General features: G+C 39.6%; 1 protein-coding gene across 3 annotated transcripts in view; it reads right to left on the bottom strand.

The window, feature by feature from the left end:
- The window catches only part of LRRC9 (leucine rich repeat containing 9), a 235,793-nt gene that overhangs the window by 32,777 nt on the left and 184,292 nt on the right, over nucleotides 1–18,724 (bottom strand). For 2 of the 3 annotated variants that reach the window (XM_089676540.1, XM_089676541.1), the window contains exons 27-31: nucleotides 14,469–14,602; nucleotides 10,171–10,307; nucleotides 3,076–3,293; nucleotides 1,851–1,919; nucleotides 331–456 (exon numbers count right to left, since the gene is read on the bottom strand). In XM_089676540.1, the coding sequence (XP_089532666.1) occupies nucleotides 331–456; nucleotides 1,851–1,919; nucleotides 3,076–3,293; nucleotides 10,171–10,307; nucleotides 14,469–14,602 (684 nt within the window). Of the gene's footprint in view, nucleotides 1–330; nucleotides 457–1,850; nucleotides 1,920–3,075; nucleotides 3,294–4,206; nucleotides 4,298–10,170; nucleotides 10,308–14,468; nucleotides 14,603–18,724 lie in introns of those variants that run through there. The other variant, XM_089676542.1, reaches the window with a different exon arrangement.

Genomic DNA, 18,724 nt, shown 5'->3' with positions numbered 1-18,724 from the left:
CTCCATATTTTTGGCACCAAAATTAAAACCTTACACCGTGTTTCAGCGTTGCTTACTGTAAAGAGGCTCTGGCACCTCACCTTGGTTTTGTACTTTATGAGATCCTATGTGACTTGGTTGACACAGTTTCGCAGTTTTTTTGGCAGTGTATGTTCACCCCTGTGGCAACTGATAGCTTGCAATAACTGTACTGACCTGGAGCTAGTGGTGCAGAATTTTTTAAGGTTAGCCATGTCTGCATATAGGTATTGGTTTCATGTTACCCTATTGTGTAATAAGCTGTGCGTGACTCTGTAATAAAAAACTTACAAATAAAAATAGAAAACGTACTTGCTGTTCCAAGGAATACATCTCTGCTCTTGTTCTCTCCTCATTGGTCACAGCAATGCCATCTAATATCTGCAGGTTCTGCAGCCGAAGAACAAGCAGCTGACGGTGGAACATTTTTCGGGATATCTACATGGAAGAACATACAGACTGTTAGTTTCACTACAGTGAAAATAGGACCTTGTTTTCTATATATTCTTCATTACAAGAGTAGAATTATAAATAAAAAAAAACACATATCATGATTACTGATCCAAAAACAAGGCATGCAACTGAGCATTATTAGCCTGTTTAGAGCTCTGCATTTTATGCAAGCTACAACACAACTTGAAGTGAACCTGTGCCTTGGCCAAAAATGAATAAACAGTAAATCGTATGGAGCATAAATTGAGTATATGGTGTGGGAAATGGCTTCTAAAATGTCCAGTGTAATCAACAGTCACTCGTGAATGGTTGCAGCTCCTCTATAACAGAGATTTGGTGAATCCTCCAGATTTTAGTGCTACAAAGTGGGCCTTGCCTATCCAGAGCAAATCGACATCTTCACTTTAATACCACCCTTGTCTGCTGCACATTTACCATTAGAAGCCTAGAATGAAGGCATTATGTAAATTCCAGGTTGCTGAAATTGGAACTTTACACAGGCCTTTCTTTTTGCCCCCATGTGAAAGTGCTGGGTGCTTTGGTGGCCAATTACCAAGCACCAGATCTGTCACGTGCTTCTCTATACTCAGAAGTACTGGGTATTTCCTCTACTTCCAGTGCTGAACAGAGCAGTAGAGGAGCAAGGGAAGGTGAGTATGTGCTGCTGGAGAGGGAATTATTAAAGAGACCTTTTTGCATGACCATTCATTAAAACAAAAATCTTCAAATAAGATGTGCTAGGGAATTGACTCTTTCTGGAGAGTTCAATTTTTTTTTAGCAAGTTCAAAAAGCACATCACAAGTGAATATAAAATCATTTCTAGAAAGTATCCACTCCCCAATGGGCACAAATGGCTTAAGGTATACTTTAAATCCAGCTAACATTACAGTATTAAGCAGTAGCAATAGCTTTTCAACTTAAAAAAAACAAAATGTAAAAAGTTGACAATTGTTAGCACCCTAACCAGTGTTAGATGGTTTGTCCCAACCCTTGTAACTGGCACTCTTGCTGGACTTGTTATGTTTACACTTCCTGTAAAAGGCTGCGATCTACTGGTGACAGGTAATAAACCAATGTTACAGGGCAGAAAAACAAAAACAGCTATATTAATGTATATGACAGACTGCATCCTATACAGTACTGTATGTCATTTTTTTATTTCCCCTATGGTTCCCTACAAGCAATAGTAGCACTCCATCACTGCCTGGGGCTCCAGAAGAGACTTCCAAAAAGTAAGTGATGAAATAAAATCTCACCAGCCTGTGGGTCCCCATGGCTCACATGGCTGTATTTCTACAGCTGATTATAAGACTCTAAGCTTCAGTAATCTGATTCCTTCAAAGGATTTAAGAAATTATTTTTAACAGAGTATACTTACTGGATTTCCAGACACAGACAGCTCTAATAGTGTTGGGAGAGCCTCTAGCTTTTCTACTTCTGAAATTTCCTAGTGAACAATATAAAAAGAAGTTTTTATTGTGATATTATTATTCTTTAAAAAAAATTGTGAACAACCTCTATTTGTTCACAATGATTTTTGCAGTAGTATAATATACTACAAAAGCGAATGTAGAATGTAACTGATGCGAATGTCATAATGAACACAATTCTCTGCCTCAGCCTAGTAGATTAACATGAAGGAATTGTGACCACACACACAGGACCTAAAATATTTTCACACATATCTGACAGAAGTTGGACCTTCATGGAAAAATGTTCTTTCCACAGATATAGTTTTTACCTATTTCACTGGGGTTATGGTATGTGCCAATTTTACTTCCAGTAGGTTTTTATTACATTTTCAGTACAGTAGGTAACATGTAGTAATAACAAAAATGTACCATAAACAAAAGCAGAGAATTGAGTAAAAGTCATATACAGTTATTCTTGTGTTCAAAATTGGAGAGATCATGTCACCTGTATGGATTAAGACTTCAGTACAGATAGTCTCAAATCCAGGTTGTGATATCCATTTACATGGCCTCGTAAGACCCAGATGTGGCAATTTTAGATCCACATAGAGGAACATTTATCAAACAAATTAGTGACACAATTATATGCAAAATCAGGCTTTTTCTCTTTTAGCAAAGTCTATGCAGCAATTTTTCTGAGTACTTGTGACCCCTGTACCAGGAATCTTTGATAGCCAACTGAGACAGATTTGCATAGACTTAGCAATGAAGATGGGGCAGAATTTCCTTCCAAACAGATGCAGAATTAAGATGTGGTCAAGGGCAAGTCTTCTTTTGTCACATTGCTGCTTTAAAGGAGCTAAGGGGGCTCCTGTTTAGCACTGCTGTGCTGTAGGGCAGAATTGATTAATGCCCCCAATAGTGCTAAGCAGAGTTCAAGGTTTTTTACCTTAATGCATTTTCTGCATTAATGCATAGGGTCTGCTCAGTGCAAAACCACTGCACAGAGCTGGCGAGTATGACACATTTATCATCAAAAAAGAAGGTTTACAATCACTTTAACCTTCTTACTAAACAAATTACCTTAACATTTTTTAACATTAAACTTTTTAAAAATTTAACCTGAACTGTGTTGTGTTGGCAGATTAGAAATCCACAAAGCAATCAGACAACACTGAGGCCATGTTGTACCTGGATTTTATTGAATCCTATATACAGTTTCTTTAGCTTGATAAGGTGAAGTAAGTTGGTAACTTCCCTCAGTCTATTTTCCTCCAGTCGTAGAGATACCAGAGAACTCTGCTTTGCAAGGGAAGTCTCGGTAATAAGTTTAATACGGTTATGGTCCAGGACAAGCTCTTGGAGAAACTGTAAACCTTCAAGTCCTTCCACTTGGCTGATCTCATTTCCTGATGTGAGAGAAAAGTACAGAACAATAGATGCCTGAATACTAAGGATTATCACATAATTATACCTGTGCAATCAATTTCACTCCTTTCTTTAAAAGGGCAACTCCAATGTTTTGATAAGTTTGATAATGTAAGTTTGATAATGTAAAGCCTTGGTGTCCAACCTGCATCCCTGGGGGCGCATGTGGCCTTTGGTGCTTATTGTGTGGCCCTTGCAGCCAAATTTAAAGAAGTATCGCAACAACATAAAAAATCCCCCAGGGAACCAAGTGCATAGATTGCGTTCTGAACTGTGGGCCCATTATGAATTAAAACACTTTTGTATTTCTGTTAGTGCTGGCTGCAGCTCCACCCCAAGCTGAAGCCCAATTTGTGGGTGTTCCCAAGGGGGAACTACAGCCAGCACTGTAGCCACAGACCTCTCTATCAGTTAAAAGCATTGTTTGCAGTGTTCCAGCTCTCTATAAGCATTACTATGGCAGAATAGTTTGTATAACTTCCTAAGGCATGTTCAGGCAACCAAGGATGCTGAGAAAGTAATTATACAAAGTATACTGCCATAGTCAACCCTGGCAGGGTTGTATAATCTGCCAGCTGCTGGCAAACATTCGGGATCCTCTGTTGCCTGGATGTACAGTCAGAGTCAAAAATATTGGCACCCCTGCATTTCTGTCAGATAATTCACCACTTCACCCAGAAAACTGTTGCAATTACAAATGTTTAGGCATTCTCAGGTTTATTTCGTTTGTATTGGTATGACACAAAAAAGTGTAGAAACAAACAGCCAAATCTAACACATTCTACGCAAAACCCCAATGATGGACTGGACAAAATTATTGGCACCTACTCAAAATTGTAAGAAATAATTGCATTCCAAGTTTGTGATGCTCCTGCAGTTTGTATCTAAACTCACCTGTATCAATTAACAGAGCTTAATGTTCCTGTGTCCACTGTGCACAACATTGTCCAGAAGTTTACAGCCCATGGCACTGTAGCTAATCTCCCTGGACGTGAATGAAAGAGAAAAACTTGATCAAAGATTGCAACGAAGGATTGATCGAATGGTGGCTAAAGAACCTCAATCAACTTCCAGACAAATTAAAGCTGACCTTCAGGCACAGGGTACAACTGTGTCAACTCGCAGTATACATCGCAATCTGAATGAAAAGGGACACTATGGTAGGAGATGCAGTAGGACCCCACTGCTGACACAGAAACATAAAAAAGAAATATTGGCATTTGCCAAAACTTACCTGAGGAAGCCAAAATCCTTTTGGGAGAATGTGATGTGGACAGACGAAACAAAATTGCAGCTTTTTGGTAAAGTCCATCATTCTACAGTTTGCAGAAAAAAGCAATGAGGCCTTTAAAGAATAGAATACAGTCCCTACAGTCAAACATGGTGGAGGTTTACTGATGTTTTGGGGTTGCTTTACTGCTTCAGGCACTGGATCTCGGACTGTGTGCATGGGATTATGAAATCTGAAGACTACCAAAAGAATTCTGGGGTGCAATGTAGGGCCTAGTGTCAGAAAGTTGGGTCTCCAACAGAGGTCATGGGTCTTACAGCAGGACAATGACCCAAAGCACACGTCAAAAAGCACCCAGAAATGGTTTAAGACAAAGCACTGGAGAGTATTGAACTGGCCAGCAATGAGTCCAGATCTCAATCCCATAGAGCACCTGTGGAGAGATCTCAAAACAGCAGTTGGGAAAAAGAACCCTTCCAATCTGAGAGACCTGGAGCAGTTGGCGAAAAAAGATTGGTCCAAAACTCCAGTAGGGGGGTGTAAGAAACCTATTGATGGTTACAGGAAGCAATTGATTTCAGTTATTTTTTCCAAGGGGTGTGCTGCCAAATATTACATTTAGGGTGGCGGCTGACTGACGTCCTGACTTTTATGCCGGAGTGCTGTTTGTTCCTTCCTGAGGGATCGAGGATTGAAGTGGTCTTTTTTGGATTGAATGGGCTATGCAAATAATGGAGAGAGATCGAACTGAATTGCATCAAGGTCCTGGTGTGAAGCCTCAACTGGTGATCAAGCCTGCTTTACTGTTCTATTTGCATAAATAGCAACAGTGTTTGGTGAGTGTGCATTTTTACCTAAGGTGGAGGTTCAACACAATTTAAGGCATCATATGATTGAACGTTTGAGATACGTCACTGAAGAAGAGTTTATATTGGAACTTTCTTATTTTATATCGCTTTTAGTTACATTATTTTCACTGGTGTATATTTATGTGGATTTTTGTTGTTTTTTTTAGCACTGCAAAATTTATTTATGTATTAGGTTTGTGGTTTTGGTGTATAGACAGTTTTTGATAGCAGCTATTCAAATTTAGTGATTTATTAATCTTGGGATACTGATCGCGGACATATATTTACATAATTATGCACATTAAATTGAGGGTGACAATAATTTTGTCTGGTAATTTTTTAGGGTTTGGCGTGGAATGTCAGTTTGGCTTTTTGTTGCTCCCCATTTTTGTGTCATACCAATACAAACAAAAGTAATAAACATGAGAATGCCTAAACATTTGTAATTGCAACAATTTTCTAGATGAAGTAGTGCATAATCCGACAGAAATGCAGGGGTGCCAATATTTCTGTCCATGATTGTATCTCTAGGAACTTCTGTCACAGTCAAGGCACTGCATGTTTACTAGCAGCTAGCTGATTACACAGCCTGGCCACCGCTGACTGTGGAAGAAGTTTCCCTAAGTGCATCCAGGCAACAAATGGATACTGAGGAACAGTGCTCAACCCAGATTAGAAGTAAACACATACTGTATTCACACAATCCTCTTATAAATTACTAAATTATATCTCTGTGGCAGATAAACATCAAATGCCTCACTAAACAGATGCATACAGCACTCTACTCACAGAATACTAAAGTAACTTTAGTAATACTAATAATACATGAAAATGTATTACATTTTATTTACATATCGATTACTGGTCTCTGTGTCTTTCTTTTTTCTGCACATCTATCCCACACCGTGTTTTCCTGTATTAAGAACACTGCAGTCTAATTAACCTCCACCAGCATTACCTCTATATACCAAATATTTTGCTCTCTCTCTCTCTCTCGATTTCATGTTCTATCTCATAATGCTGCTGCCAACTTCCTACATTTCTTTTCACTTATTTTATATGTTATAGGCTCTCTAATCTCTCCTTTCCTTTTCTGGTGATTCCTATCTTTCCTCTATAAACACCCCTCCTAATGCGTTGATCCCATGTTTGGCCACTCTTAGTGACTTCATCAGGGGTGCTACATGTGCTACTATTAATCCCCATTAAAACTGAGTGTACTCAAGTGAAAACTAATTTTGCAGACTTTGTAGTCAATGCACTGTCTCCTGGAGAAGGGACTTCTATCCATAGGCTCTCCTCCATGTGAATGCACACTTGTGCAATTACATCATCATGTAGCCGGAGTCAAAATGTGATATTTTTTTGTCATATGTTTTCAGTAATGTCAGATATTTACATTTTATCCTCTGACCATTTTTATCTATTGCCTCTTGCTTTGACTTAATTTTTCCCCTTCAATTAACTCAAAAGACCTTATACTTTATAAGGACTCATAATATTGTCTCTTTTATATCACCAATAATATTTAGTGTGACAAGATGAGGAGGAGGGAGAGGCAATAGAACAGGGAAGATGTGTTTGAAAAGTACTAATAGGAGAGGGGAAAGCAAGTGGCTTAAGTCCCCATTCACACCTGTGCAAATTGTTGCACTTCCGCCATTGTGCAACAATGCACATCTATGGGAATCCTATTATCTATGGGGCACGCTCACACCTATGCAACATGCTTCCTTGTGTTTTTAGTCCCATAGACTTCAGTGGTAGAATATGAAACCTGAGTGATAAAGACATGACAAATGCATGCAAAATGCATCAAAGATGCATAAAAACAAACACACAAAAAATGCATGAAAATGTACACACAAGTCTGAACCTAGCCTAACCATGTTCTGTACTGCTCTCTTACTAGCAACCAGCTGATCTTTTTTTGTGCTTTGTGTTTGATCTGTACCAATCTTTCCCACTTATGTGCTGAAAGACGGTACTTGTCTCCAATCCCCCCCCCCCCTATTGTACCCAAACCCCCCTATCCTATCTCTCTCTTGTGACCTATCTCTCGCTGTATCCCTGTACACTTCTATCCACCTAAACCTTCAAATCTGAACTGGTCACCTAATCCCTCACACCACACATTACCTGTTCACCTACAAAATCAAACATGACCTGTCCACCTAACCCATTGTTTCCTCTGCGTACCCAACCTGTCCATCAACTTCCTCAGCTTATGAGGCACATTTCTGAGTTCTTTACTTAAAAATGGCCTCTACACCCTGTGGATTACTTACTCCTGGCCCCTGCACTCTATGCATTATGCAAACTCTAACTGCAGAAGAGTAGGCTCAGATTTAATGTAATCAAACACCTTCAAGTACCTCCTAATGTTATCATAATTCAGCCATACTCAACATTTGCCTTGGCATGCTATATGTGCTGCTATTACTCCCATTCCCATTAAAACTGAGTGTGATCAGTATGGTGTTTCCCCGGATTTCCCTTTAAATTTTTGATCTCCTTACATAACCCCTTCTCAGCAATCTGTATATTATTGTTCCCTGGCACATTGCCCGCTGATAATACATTAATATACATTCTTCTCTTGAAGACTCACTAGCTAATGACACTTCAAATGACTGCTGGTTCTTAATCTTGGGAACCATTTAAAGTGTTCCTGATCATGTGATCACTATTTCATCTCTGATAAATACTGCAACAATAACTAACTTTCCCTTTAAAGCATATGTGTTCACGCAACGACAGTGCTTATGGATATAATATATAAACTGTATGGCTAAAAGTTTGTTGTTGCCCACAACCCAATCTTCTGGGAAGGCTTTCCACAAGATTTTGGACTGCGTCTTGGGGATTTTTTGTCCATTTAGACAACAGAACATCTGTGAGGTCAGGTACTGATGTTGGATAACAAAATCTGGCCATCAATTTGCTTTTTAATGTTTTCCAATGTTTAACCTCCTTGGTGGTATGATTATTTCAGATTTTTGGTGCTGAAAGCGGTACCATTATTTTGCATGGAAATATGTAGGTTATTTATTGTAGGCCTGTCATTTTTAGGAATAATACACTGAAATCTGTCCGAACAAGAGTCTAGTAAACATTCCGGATATGATAAAACTTGAAACACGAAATCATAAATTATAATTTAATAAATAATCATAAAAAATAATAATATAATAATACATTTAATTCAATAATATAATCAAACCAAAAACACTGAAATTTGAAATATAGCGCCAAGTTCGCACATCGCTGAGCAAAGTCGCAGAATCATTTTCAGTGTCTGATGACGAATTTCCCCACAAATCATTATCACTCAATTCTGGAAGTGGTTCTGATTTACTATCGCTGTTCTCTAGCTGGTCTAAAACCGATTTTGACCTAAAGGGATGCTTTTTGGATGCCATGGGCTTTTCCCAGTTTCTAGGCAGAAAGAACAGTCAAAATGCAGGCAGGGCACAGGACAAAGCAGTAGGGACAAAATGTATCTGAAATGCTTTGAAACAGCAATGTTTTGCTATGTAATATTCGTTTTAAAAAAAATGACATTTTTTAAAACTTTCAAATTTGCCGCCGGTTCTGGCGCCCATATGTCCCGACATCACAGGGACAGGAACACGAAAGCCGGATGCTGGCATCGGCCGGAGGAGATGGCCGGGGATGCTGCAAGGGACACATCACGGGAGCAAAGGACAAGGTAAGCGCTGCAGGGAATCCCTGAGCAACGCCACATGGCAAGCCCGGGTGTAGCTCGGGGTTACCGCTTGTGGTACTGAAACTTTACCCCGAGCTACACTCGGGAAAACCACCAGGGAGGTTAAAGGTGTTTGTAACATGTGCATTACAAATGCACTGGCCCTCGCACCCCCTGATTCCCCATTGTGACAGCTTGAGGGGTATCTTCTCCTCCCATTGGCTGTGACAATCTGGGAAAAAAAAAAACACGGCTCCATCCGCCCCGCCACGTCATCTATTCACAGTGTACTGTGTACTGAAAAACTACAAGTCCTGACAGCCTTTGTGGCTGTTGGCTTGTAGTTCTCAATGAACTACTACGGGCGCTGTAGAGTTCTGGGTAGTTCAGTGAGCCTCCTCTCAGAGTGTTACTGCCTGCCCGTATCAGAGGTATGGGCAGACAGATAAACAGTCTGCAGGACCGTGGCATTACACCCACAATCTGCTGTAGGGACTACATATCCCTAACAAAATAAACAGTAAATGCATATTTTTTCACCTTCCAAAAAATGTGCATTTATTATTTTTTTTTTTTTTGTAAAAGTGAACTTATCCTTTAACAGGGATGAGGTCAGGGATCACACCGAACTTGTCAAACCATGGGCTTGATTTACTAAAACTGGAGAATGAAAAATCAGCTTCTAACTTCAGCTTCTTCAATTAAGCTTTCACAAAAAAAACTGGAAGCTGATTGGTTTTTATGCAGAACTGCACCAGATTATGCAAGCTCCAGTTTTAGTAAATCAACCCCCGTGTCTTTTTGGAGCTAGCTTTCTGCACAATCATGTTGACACAGAAAAGGGCCTTCCCCAAACTGCTGCCGCAAGGCTGGAAGAACACAGTTGTGTAAAATATCTTTGTATTATGTAAAATTAACCGTTCACTGGTGACACCAAGACTCATACAGGTAGGCGCAATGGTCAGTTTCCATAACTTTTTGGCATATAGTGTAGTTTTTGTTCCCTGCAAGCTGCTAATTAAAAAAAGCAATTTCCTATATACCAATGCTCAAAACAGTTTTTATTTTACCCTGCAGAAAAAGGGACTTCAAATTCCTTAGTCTACTGAGCTGCAGCTGAGGCAAATTATTGATTCCATTGAAACCCAGATGAAGAACTTCTAAACTCTGCATTATTGGGGTCAGAGTCTCGCCAAACAATGCATCCCTGTAAAAAAAGAAAAAAAAAAACAAAAATACTGTTTACCTACTGTTTTATATGCACACACCCATACTATTGGATATAACACATTGCTCACTATATCTTGCAGTGTAGCCATTTTTTTGTGTTAAGAGTGCGGAATGGCTGGAACCTATGTTAGTTTAGAATGCTCTCTGTGGCCTCCACAGGAAGATATTACCTCACTTTCAATTCTGGTAACAATGTGTCACTAGGACAGGAAGTGAAAAGGAAATCTTTAGGAGAGAAAAGGACAGCATTAAAGAACTGCTTTTCTAACAGATTAGGGGAAGACTATAACCATAGGTCATAGGTTTGTAATGCTATCTGGAAATGAGGAAGTCTCACCATTAGGGTCCTACCCTTCCTCACTTTGTTCAAAGCTGAAAAACATTTACAATAATCTAGCTATAAAAGATATTAATTGGCCTGAAATTCTCAACTACTGCTAGTACGAGGGGAGTTCAAATCAAACCAGGACGTTTGATTTTACAGGTATAAAAAGGGACGCTAGCGTGATGGTATTACACACAGTAGTAAGTGTCAAGTGCGTCTTATTACTGATAGGTGGTGCACATGTGGTGGGCTAGTCCAGATCAAGATGGCAGACAACTGTGCTAGTGCGTACACAGAACAGCATGTGGTGATGAAGTTTCTTGTGAACAAAGGTGTAAAACCTGCAGATGTCTACAGAAGACTTCATGTCTGTCAGTGACAATCCCAGTCGTGGTGGTTCCAAGCCCACAGCAATTACTCCTGTGAACATGCAGCGCATGGAACCTGACGACAGGTGTTTTCTGGGAAAAACATGGCATTATTCATGTGGGTTTTGTACCTGGTGGTGCTACTATCAACACTGAATATTACTGTCATCTCCTGAGTGATGAGCATACAAGTCTTCGGAAAAACCGGCCTGGTTTGGTCACTAAGGGAGTCCTGTTTCTTCAGGACAATGCACAAGCTCATACTGCTCACCGCACTACGTGCATATTACAGCAACTCGACTGGGAAGTATTGCCACATCCCCCTTACAGCCCAGACCTCGCTCCGAGTGATTTCCACTTGTTTGGACCCTAAAAGAGTTCCTTGGAGGTCAGCATTTCAGCACTGATAAAGTGAAGCAGGCTGTCCTGGGATGATTCAGGCATACTGACAAGTCTTTCTATGAAGCTTTCCAGGCATTAGTTAAATGCAGGGATAAGTGTATAAATGTAGTAGGGGAGTGCGTAAAAAAAATAAATGCAGTTTCCACTTTTTGAAATTTGTTCCTTTATTACAAGAAATGGCAAATGTTTATAATATCCAGTGTTTTAGTAAACTACATGTCATTCATTTAAGGTATTTCTTGCACTATGTGACTTTTATATTTAAAGTGTTGCTAAACCCAAGATTCTGCATTCACTATATCTGGTCTCGCACAGTACACAGAACATGGAGATGCAATTAATTTAGATTAGTTTAGTAAATATAAACTGCTAATTACCTTTTCTCATCAGCAGTATAAAGCAGTTTTATGACTTCTATCAGCGTCCAACTGAGCACTGGTTAAAGCTTGTAGGAGGAGTTTTCATTCTCCTATGACTGCCGTATGAGACTGCAGGACCCCTGACTCTCTGCCTGGACAGCGCTGATTAGCCCTGTGCTGATCACATGCACTCTCCCAAAGGAAAAACAAAATCTCTCCAGCACATACACACTAAACTGAGCATGTGCAGAGTGACTCCAAAGACTCTGGGTTATCAAGAGATGAGTTGGGGACAATGGAATTTTTCTCTCTTTCTGTATATAGTGTTGCCTTGGCTGTCGGCCCTTTAAGCTATTCAACAGGATGTTTCACTCTGTTTGCAGCTTGTTACTCCCTCCCAGGCAATGACTTACAGAGTGCAGTTAGAAGGAACGGAATGAGGATGCTGACTGGCTAGCCAGACTTTAACCTTGTCAACCAGCACCATGAAGGGAAAGTGTCTCCAGCAGTCATCTTGGTGGAAACCAAGAAAAACTAGGACTCTGACTGGATGCAAATGCAGCCTGGGACTTTAGACCCTAACCACAAGTTGGAGAGAAAATGGAAAAAGTCCAGGCTGTGACCAGAAAAAAAGAGGAAGGAGCCACAAAAATCTGGAAGGGGGAGCTGTATTGAGCTGGAGACAGTGAAATTGTCTGCCAGAAGCTGATGCTGTGTGAGCTGAGGGACAAAACTGCAGAGCAGGGCAAAACTGCCGATCACACAGGAAAGAGACAGATCAACTCCAGGAAGCCACTCTCACAAAGCAATATAGAACAGAACCACATGAAAAGGACCCCCAAGTATGTAAATGCTTGAGGTTAAGGGTGGGCTGCCTTTCTCCTAACCTCACTCTGAAGCTGTGGCCTATCTTCAATCCCTGTGCATTTAATCCCTGTGACTGAAGAATGGCCATCAAGGATCAGATTATGCCTGGAAGGATCTCATTTGAGCATCGGTGTGGTGGGAGGCTCAAGGGCCACCACTTTGTGAAGTTCTGCCAAGGGGGATCGGATCATTTATTTTCTCTGTCGATTACAGCTTGAGCGTGAGCTTTCCACCAAGAGAGTTAAAGGGCCCCAGTGCTGGCAGGACTGTAGCTAAATCTCCTACTGGCCAGTGGTATAGTCAGGAGTTGAGAGTACTAGCTAGGCCATGCTCCTTTACAGTTAATTGTGTGTTATTTTGCCATCCACCATATCAGCTATTATCTAATGCTGCATTTGTTGAATTTTTTAAACTCCCTTTTTTCCTTCCCTTTTCTGTTTAAATAAAGCCCTTTCCACAATTACTGGTGTGTCAATGATTGTCAGGCCCCATGTCCACTGCAAAGCATTTTCTGATAGGATGAGATGACGTCACATCACACTCTCCACCCTGTAAAATCAGAGAACACTTTGTATTAAATCAGAAATTGCAAAGCATTCTCTAAATGGTGTCCATGATGAGTAGCCAACCTCCTGTGTTCACAGTACTTCAGGCTGGCCACTCAGCACAGGATCCTGAAGCAAGTGGAGATTACTCAAATAGAGGTGTCCACCTGATTTTCAGCTTCCAGGGGCATTGGTCAGGTATGGTATACACATACAGAAGTTACAAGCTGGACCAATGTAACTAAGTAAAAATATACCATGCCTGGAATTCATCTTTAACCTCCCTAGCGGTCTGATTATGTCCATATTTCTGTGCTCAAAACGGTACATTTTTTTGCATGGAAATATGTATTTTTTTATTGCAGGCCTGTAATTTTTTGGAATAACTAACTGAAATCTGTCCGAGTCCAGTAAACATCCCGGGTAGGATAAAACTTGAAACACGAAATCATAAAATATAATTTAATAAATAATCATAAAAAATAATAATAATATAATAATCCATTTAATTCAATAATATAATCAAACCAAAAACACTGAAATTTTAAATATAGCACCAAGTTCGCACAACAAGTCGCAAAATCGTTTTCAGTGTCTGATGATGAATTTCCCCAAGAATCATTATCACTCAATTCTGCAAGTGCTTCTGATTTACTATCGCTGTTCTCTAGCTGGTCTAAAACCGCTTTTGACCTAAAGGGACGCTTTTTGGACGCCATGGACGTTTCTCAGTTTCCAGGCAGAAAGAACAGTAAAAATGCAGGCAGGGCACAGGACAAAGCACTCGGGACAAAATGTATGTGAAATGGTTTGATACAGTAATGTTTTACTATGTGATTTTAGTGATTTTAGTGAATGTCACTTTTTGTCATTTTTAAATTTCCCGCCGTTCCGTCCCCGTATGTCCCGACGCTCGCAGGGGACGGAACCCAGATGACAGATGCTGGATTTAATTGCCGGGGACACTGCAGGAGGGACATCGCGGGAGCGCAGGACAAGGTAAGTGCAGAACAGATCCCGGAGCAGCGCCGCATGGTAAGCCCGAGTGTAGCTGGGGGTTACCACTTGTGGTACTGAAACTTTACCCCGAGCTACACTCGGGAATACAGGGAGGCTACAGGGTTGAGCTATAATTGTAATGTACATTTTCCAAAACCCCTTCAGTAAATATCACAGATATACATTTCATTAAAAATATGTAAAATCAGGGAGCCTCACATTACTTTCATAAAGATGGATATCATTACATTGAAGCAAAGATTAAGCAGTTACCTATTAGCCTTGCCCTGCTGCCCATATCCACTGGAGTTGACTTTTTGGTGCAGTATCTGCCTGTTGGTTAAGTGATTCTGAGGCTTTTGCTTGGGCAGGATTGACTCAATGTGATTATAATTTAGATACAAATTCTAGAGAAAAAAAACAAAAAAACAAAGGTTAGTTACAGTGTGTCTATAGCAAAAAATAAATTAATATATTTATCTCCATTTCCACATTGTATTTTAATTTCTAACCTACTGAGATTATGAAAGATATTGTAAATTCTGCATAAAACTGTGTTCCATTTTGTATATTTTGCACACTGCACCCATTATGTATACGGCACTAATAATGTTTTGTACTTAGTCACATTCTTTTGAGAATCTTTTGAGAGTCCTGATAAGAGACTAGGCTGCCTATGTTACCTTAAATGTAAATTATAAAGTTAAAAGTGGAAGTTCAGTCAAATACTAACTATACTTAAACCTGTTCCTACCCCCACGCTAAGTCTATTCTAATTTCCCTGTCTATACTTACCTATTCGGAGGTTGCTCCGGTCTGTTCACATGATCAGCTCCCAGAGCTGGCTTCAGTGTAGAAGAGAGACAACAGACAATATCATATGACCACATCCTGAAAGATCTACACCCACCCCAAAATGATGTCATGCAACCATTCCCTAAATGAAAGACCTCTCTATTCACTACTCTAGATTGATGACTCACAACAACCAACTCTCTCACCATACAACTAATTCATAATCTTCCCTTACTCAACTCTCCATCCATGACCACCCCCAAAAAACAACCCACTGATCTTCTCAGACTGGTCTTCACTTCTTTGCCAACATCTACCCCTTGGCATAATGACATCAAGGCCACAAGGACAGAGGATATCCATCCAAAATTATCATACACAATTTTGTTTTACCTTGTTCATTATACAGTCATTTCTTGGAATTACACTTCCATGCAGAACTAAAGTGACATTTATCAATTTATATTTTTATACAATTATTCCATCCACCCCACATGAACATTTTGTTTTATAACACTCATCCCTCACTTGGTTGTTAAAAATTTATATTTTATTACTATTTCTACATTTGTACTCTTCAGCAAATGGACACATTTTCATTGGTATTATATATTTTCAGATAAAGGTAGAAGCTTTGTCTTCATAAATATCTATCTAAACATTCACTCTATGAGGGAGGTGTCAGTATGAAGTATAAACATATGCTTGATTACCTTTAATGGAACACAAATGAATCCACCGACATCCCTCTCATTATTGTAAATATATACATTAAGTCAGATTGAAATGTGCTCTCTTGTATTATTCATAGTGCACTTAACTACAGAGTTGGGTTCGATGGATATACATATTCTACATTAATATTACTTATTTATAGTGATGCCAGTCTTACCACTGAAATATCTTTCTTGAGAGCTGTGCTATTATTAGACTGCAAAAATCTACTCCTTTTTATTTAACCACTTCAGAACAGCCAGCGAATTCAGTGTCTCTGCTCTGCTATTTCCAGGCCACTACATGGGTAAAATCTACATTTGTTTGACAACGATATTGCCAATACTTGTCAAAAAATAAACACATTCAGCATTATAGATTCACATCGCTGTATACACAGATGGCCGGACAATACAGAAAGATGATGGAATATAAATGAAATCCGGTGCCTATTGTGTTTTAAAGGAATCATTCATCCACAATGGATGCTTCAGTTATTATAAAGTCTGGTGTGCTGGTCCATCCAATTTTAATCTTTTCCTCTGTCTGCCAGAGTTTCTAGATATTTCCTTCTTTGCCATAAGATCTCCTTCTTCCTAATCATAGCAGCAGCAGTCTTACTCATCTTGATGACTTCCCCATAGTGCAGAAAAATTAAAGCTGAACTCTAGGCAGAGTGTAAAAGACACAAATGAATGCAGCTTTGCATTCATTAATACATCATTTAATGCCAGCAGTGAAAATAACTGAATTTGACTTGGTATCTACTTGTTGCAATCTCCTGTATGTAAGGAGCCAATCAGTCATACAACAGCGACCATCTGCTAACAAGGACATGCTGATAGGAGGGTGATAGAGACACAAGCTCATCAATGTACTACTCCTCACTTCACTTTCCAATCACAGGCTGGAGAAAGGACAAGACCTGTAAGAATTTACTTAACTTCAACAGAGGAAAACCAGCTCTCTTGACCTGCCAGTCAGGGATGTGCTGTGTGATAGAGCTGTGTAAACCTCCAGACAGGATGGACCAACACTCAAATCCTTTGGCAGATAAAGCAGATCTCTGATATGTAATAAACTCAACCTTTAAAACCGTCATGAGGGAATAATGAAAGTTCCCATAGATTTGGAGAATGCAGTTTTCTGACTGTGACTCTGGATTTAATGCAGCTTCTGCTCCTGAACATTTATGAATCTAAGTAATTCTGACACTTTTATGACACTTGCAGCAACCTTGTTTTGGATCTGTGACTCACAATTATGATTTTCATGAGGTCAGTGGTAGCTACCATGTAAAATTCAAAAGCAAACTTTTCTGACAGATACAGTGCCTTGAATAAGTATTTATACCCCTTGAAAGTTTCCACATTTTGTCATGTTACAACCAAAAACAGAAATTTATTTTATTGGGATTTTATGTGATAGACCAACACAAAGTAGCACATAATTGTAAAGTGGAAGGAAATGATAAATGGTTTTCAACATTTTTTACAAAAAAAATCTGTAAAATGTGACATGCGTTTGTATTCAGCCCCCCTCAGTCAGTACTTTGTAGAACCACCTTTCACTGCAATTACAGCTGCAAGTCATTTTGGGTATGTCTCTGCCTGCTTTGCACATCTAGCGAGTGTGTAGTAGAAAGCCTTTTGAGAACAAAGTCCAGTGGCTCAAGCTGAAATCTGAGCAGGGACTTATTCTTTATCATACGTCTCAGTTTGAGGATTCCTTAAACTGTCAGTTTATACACCGGTAAACACAGTTTCATGTGTTAGAATGGCTCAGTCAAAGTCCAGACCTAAATCCAATTGAGAATCTGTGGCAAAACTTGAAAATTGCTGTTCACAGATGCTCTCCATCCAATCTGACAGAGCTTGAGCTATTTTGCAAAGAAGAATGGGCAAATATTTCACTCTCTAGATGTGCAAAGCTGGTAAAGACATCCCAAAAAGATTTGCAGCTGTAATTGCAGCGAAAGGTGGTTCTACAAAGTATTGACTCAGGGGGTCTGAATACAAATGACCGTCACACTTTTCAGAAATTTATTTGTAAAAATGTTGAAAACCATTTATCATTTTCCTTCCACTTTACAATTATGTGCCATATTGTGTTGGTCTATCACATAAAATCCCAATAAAATGCATTATGTTTTTGGTTGTAACATGACAACATGTGGAAAATTTCAAGGGGTGTGAACACTTTTTCAAGGCACTGTAGATGTTCAGTAATAGCAAATCTTCAGTGTGTGAGTCCAGCCCCATTTATATAAGATACGAGGAAGCTGCTATATGTGATATTACTGGACTTTCTGTCCTGAAATTCCATAAAGTACAACAAGCAGCTAATGTTGAAATATATTTCTTCCATGGGATAGGGGTCTTGGGCTCATTGAGGCATTCCAAGGCTCCTCCTCTCTTCCTCCTCCCTCTCTTTTTCTGCCCCCCTTCCCCCCCCCCCCTTCCTTTTTCTGTTTTCTTTTTTGTTACGCCCGAGTAGTTATGTGCTATTACACACTCATATTATTCATAGCAGGTCGAACCTGGACTTTTTTGCCTGACCCCCCATGTCAGAACCTGAACACTGATCTACTGTTTTTTTACTCGTTTGAAAATTGGCACAATGGCTAGCTGAGCCTTGAGCAATTTCATGAATGCTTGATAATGGCATTAAGGCTGCATCCAGTGTATGTGTTCTTGGAATATATAAATGCAAGCAGACTGCAATATTGATAACGCACAGGTCTGACACAAAGTGAGAAATCCACATATTTCAGCAAGCCTCCCTGATCACGCATCTCCTTAAGAGGTAACATTACCTGCTCCTGATTTATTCATAAATGAAGCTTATGTACACTGCATAGTCTTCAATTATGAAAAGATCATTGGTTTGCAGTCTCAGAAACACACACCATTTCAGAGTTAATGTAAACAGAAAAGGCTACATGATTTGTAGTGATATCAGACCCACTTTCTTGATGGCTGCTCTATCAGGAATTCTGACTCTGGTTTCTAATAGCTTAC

The sequence above is a fragment of the Staurois parvus genome, unplaced genomic scaffold, assembly GCF_062004578.1.
Source record: "Staurois parvus isolate SC_StPar_1 unplaced genomic scaffold, SC_StPar_1.0 ptg000171l, whole genome shotgun sequence".
Taxonomy (NCBI): Eukaryota; Metazoa; Chordata; class Amphibia; order Anura; family Ranidae; genus Staurois; species Staurois parvus.
This window is presented reverse-complemented; position numbering and strand designations above follow the sequence as displayed.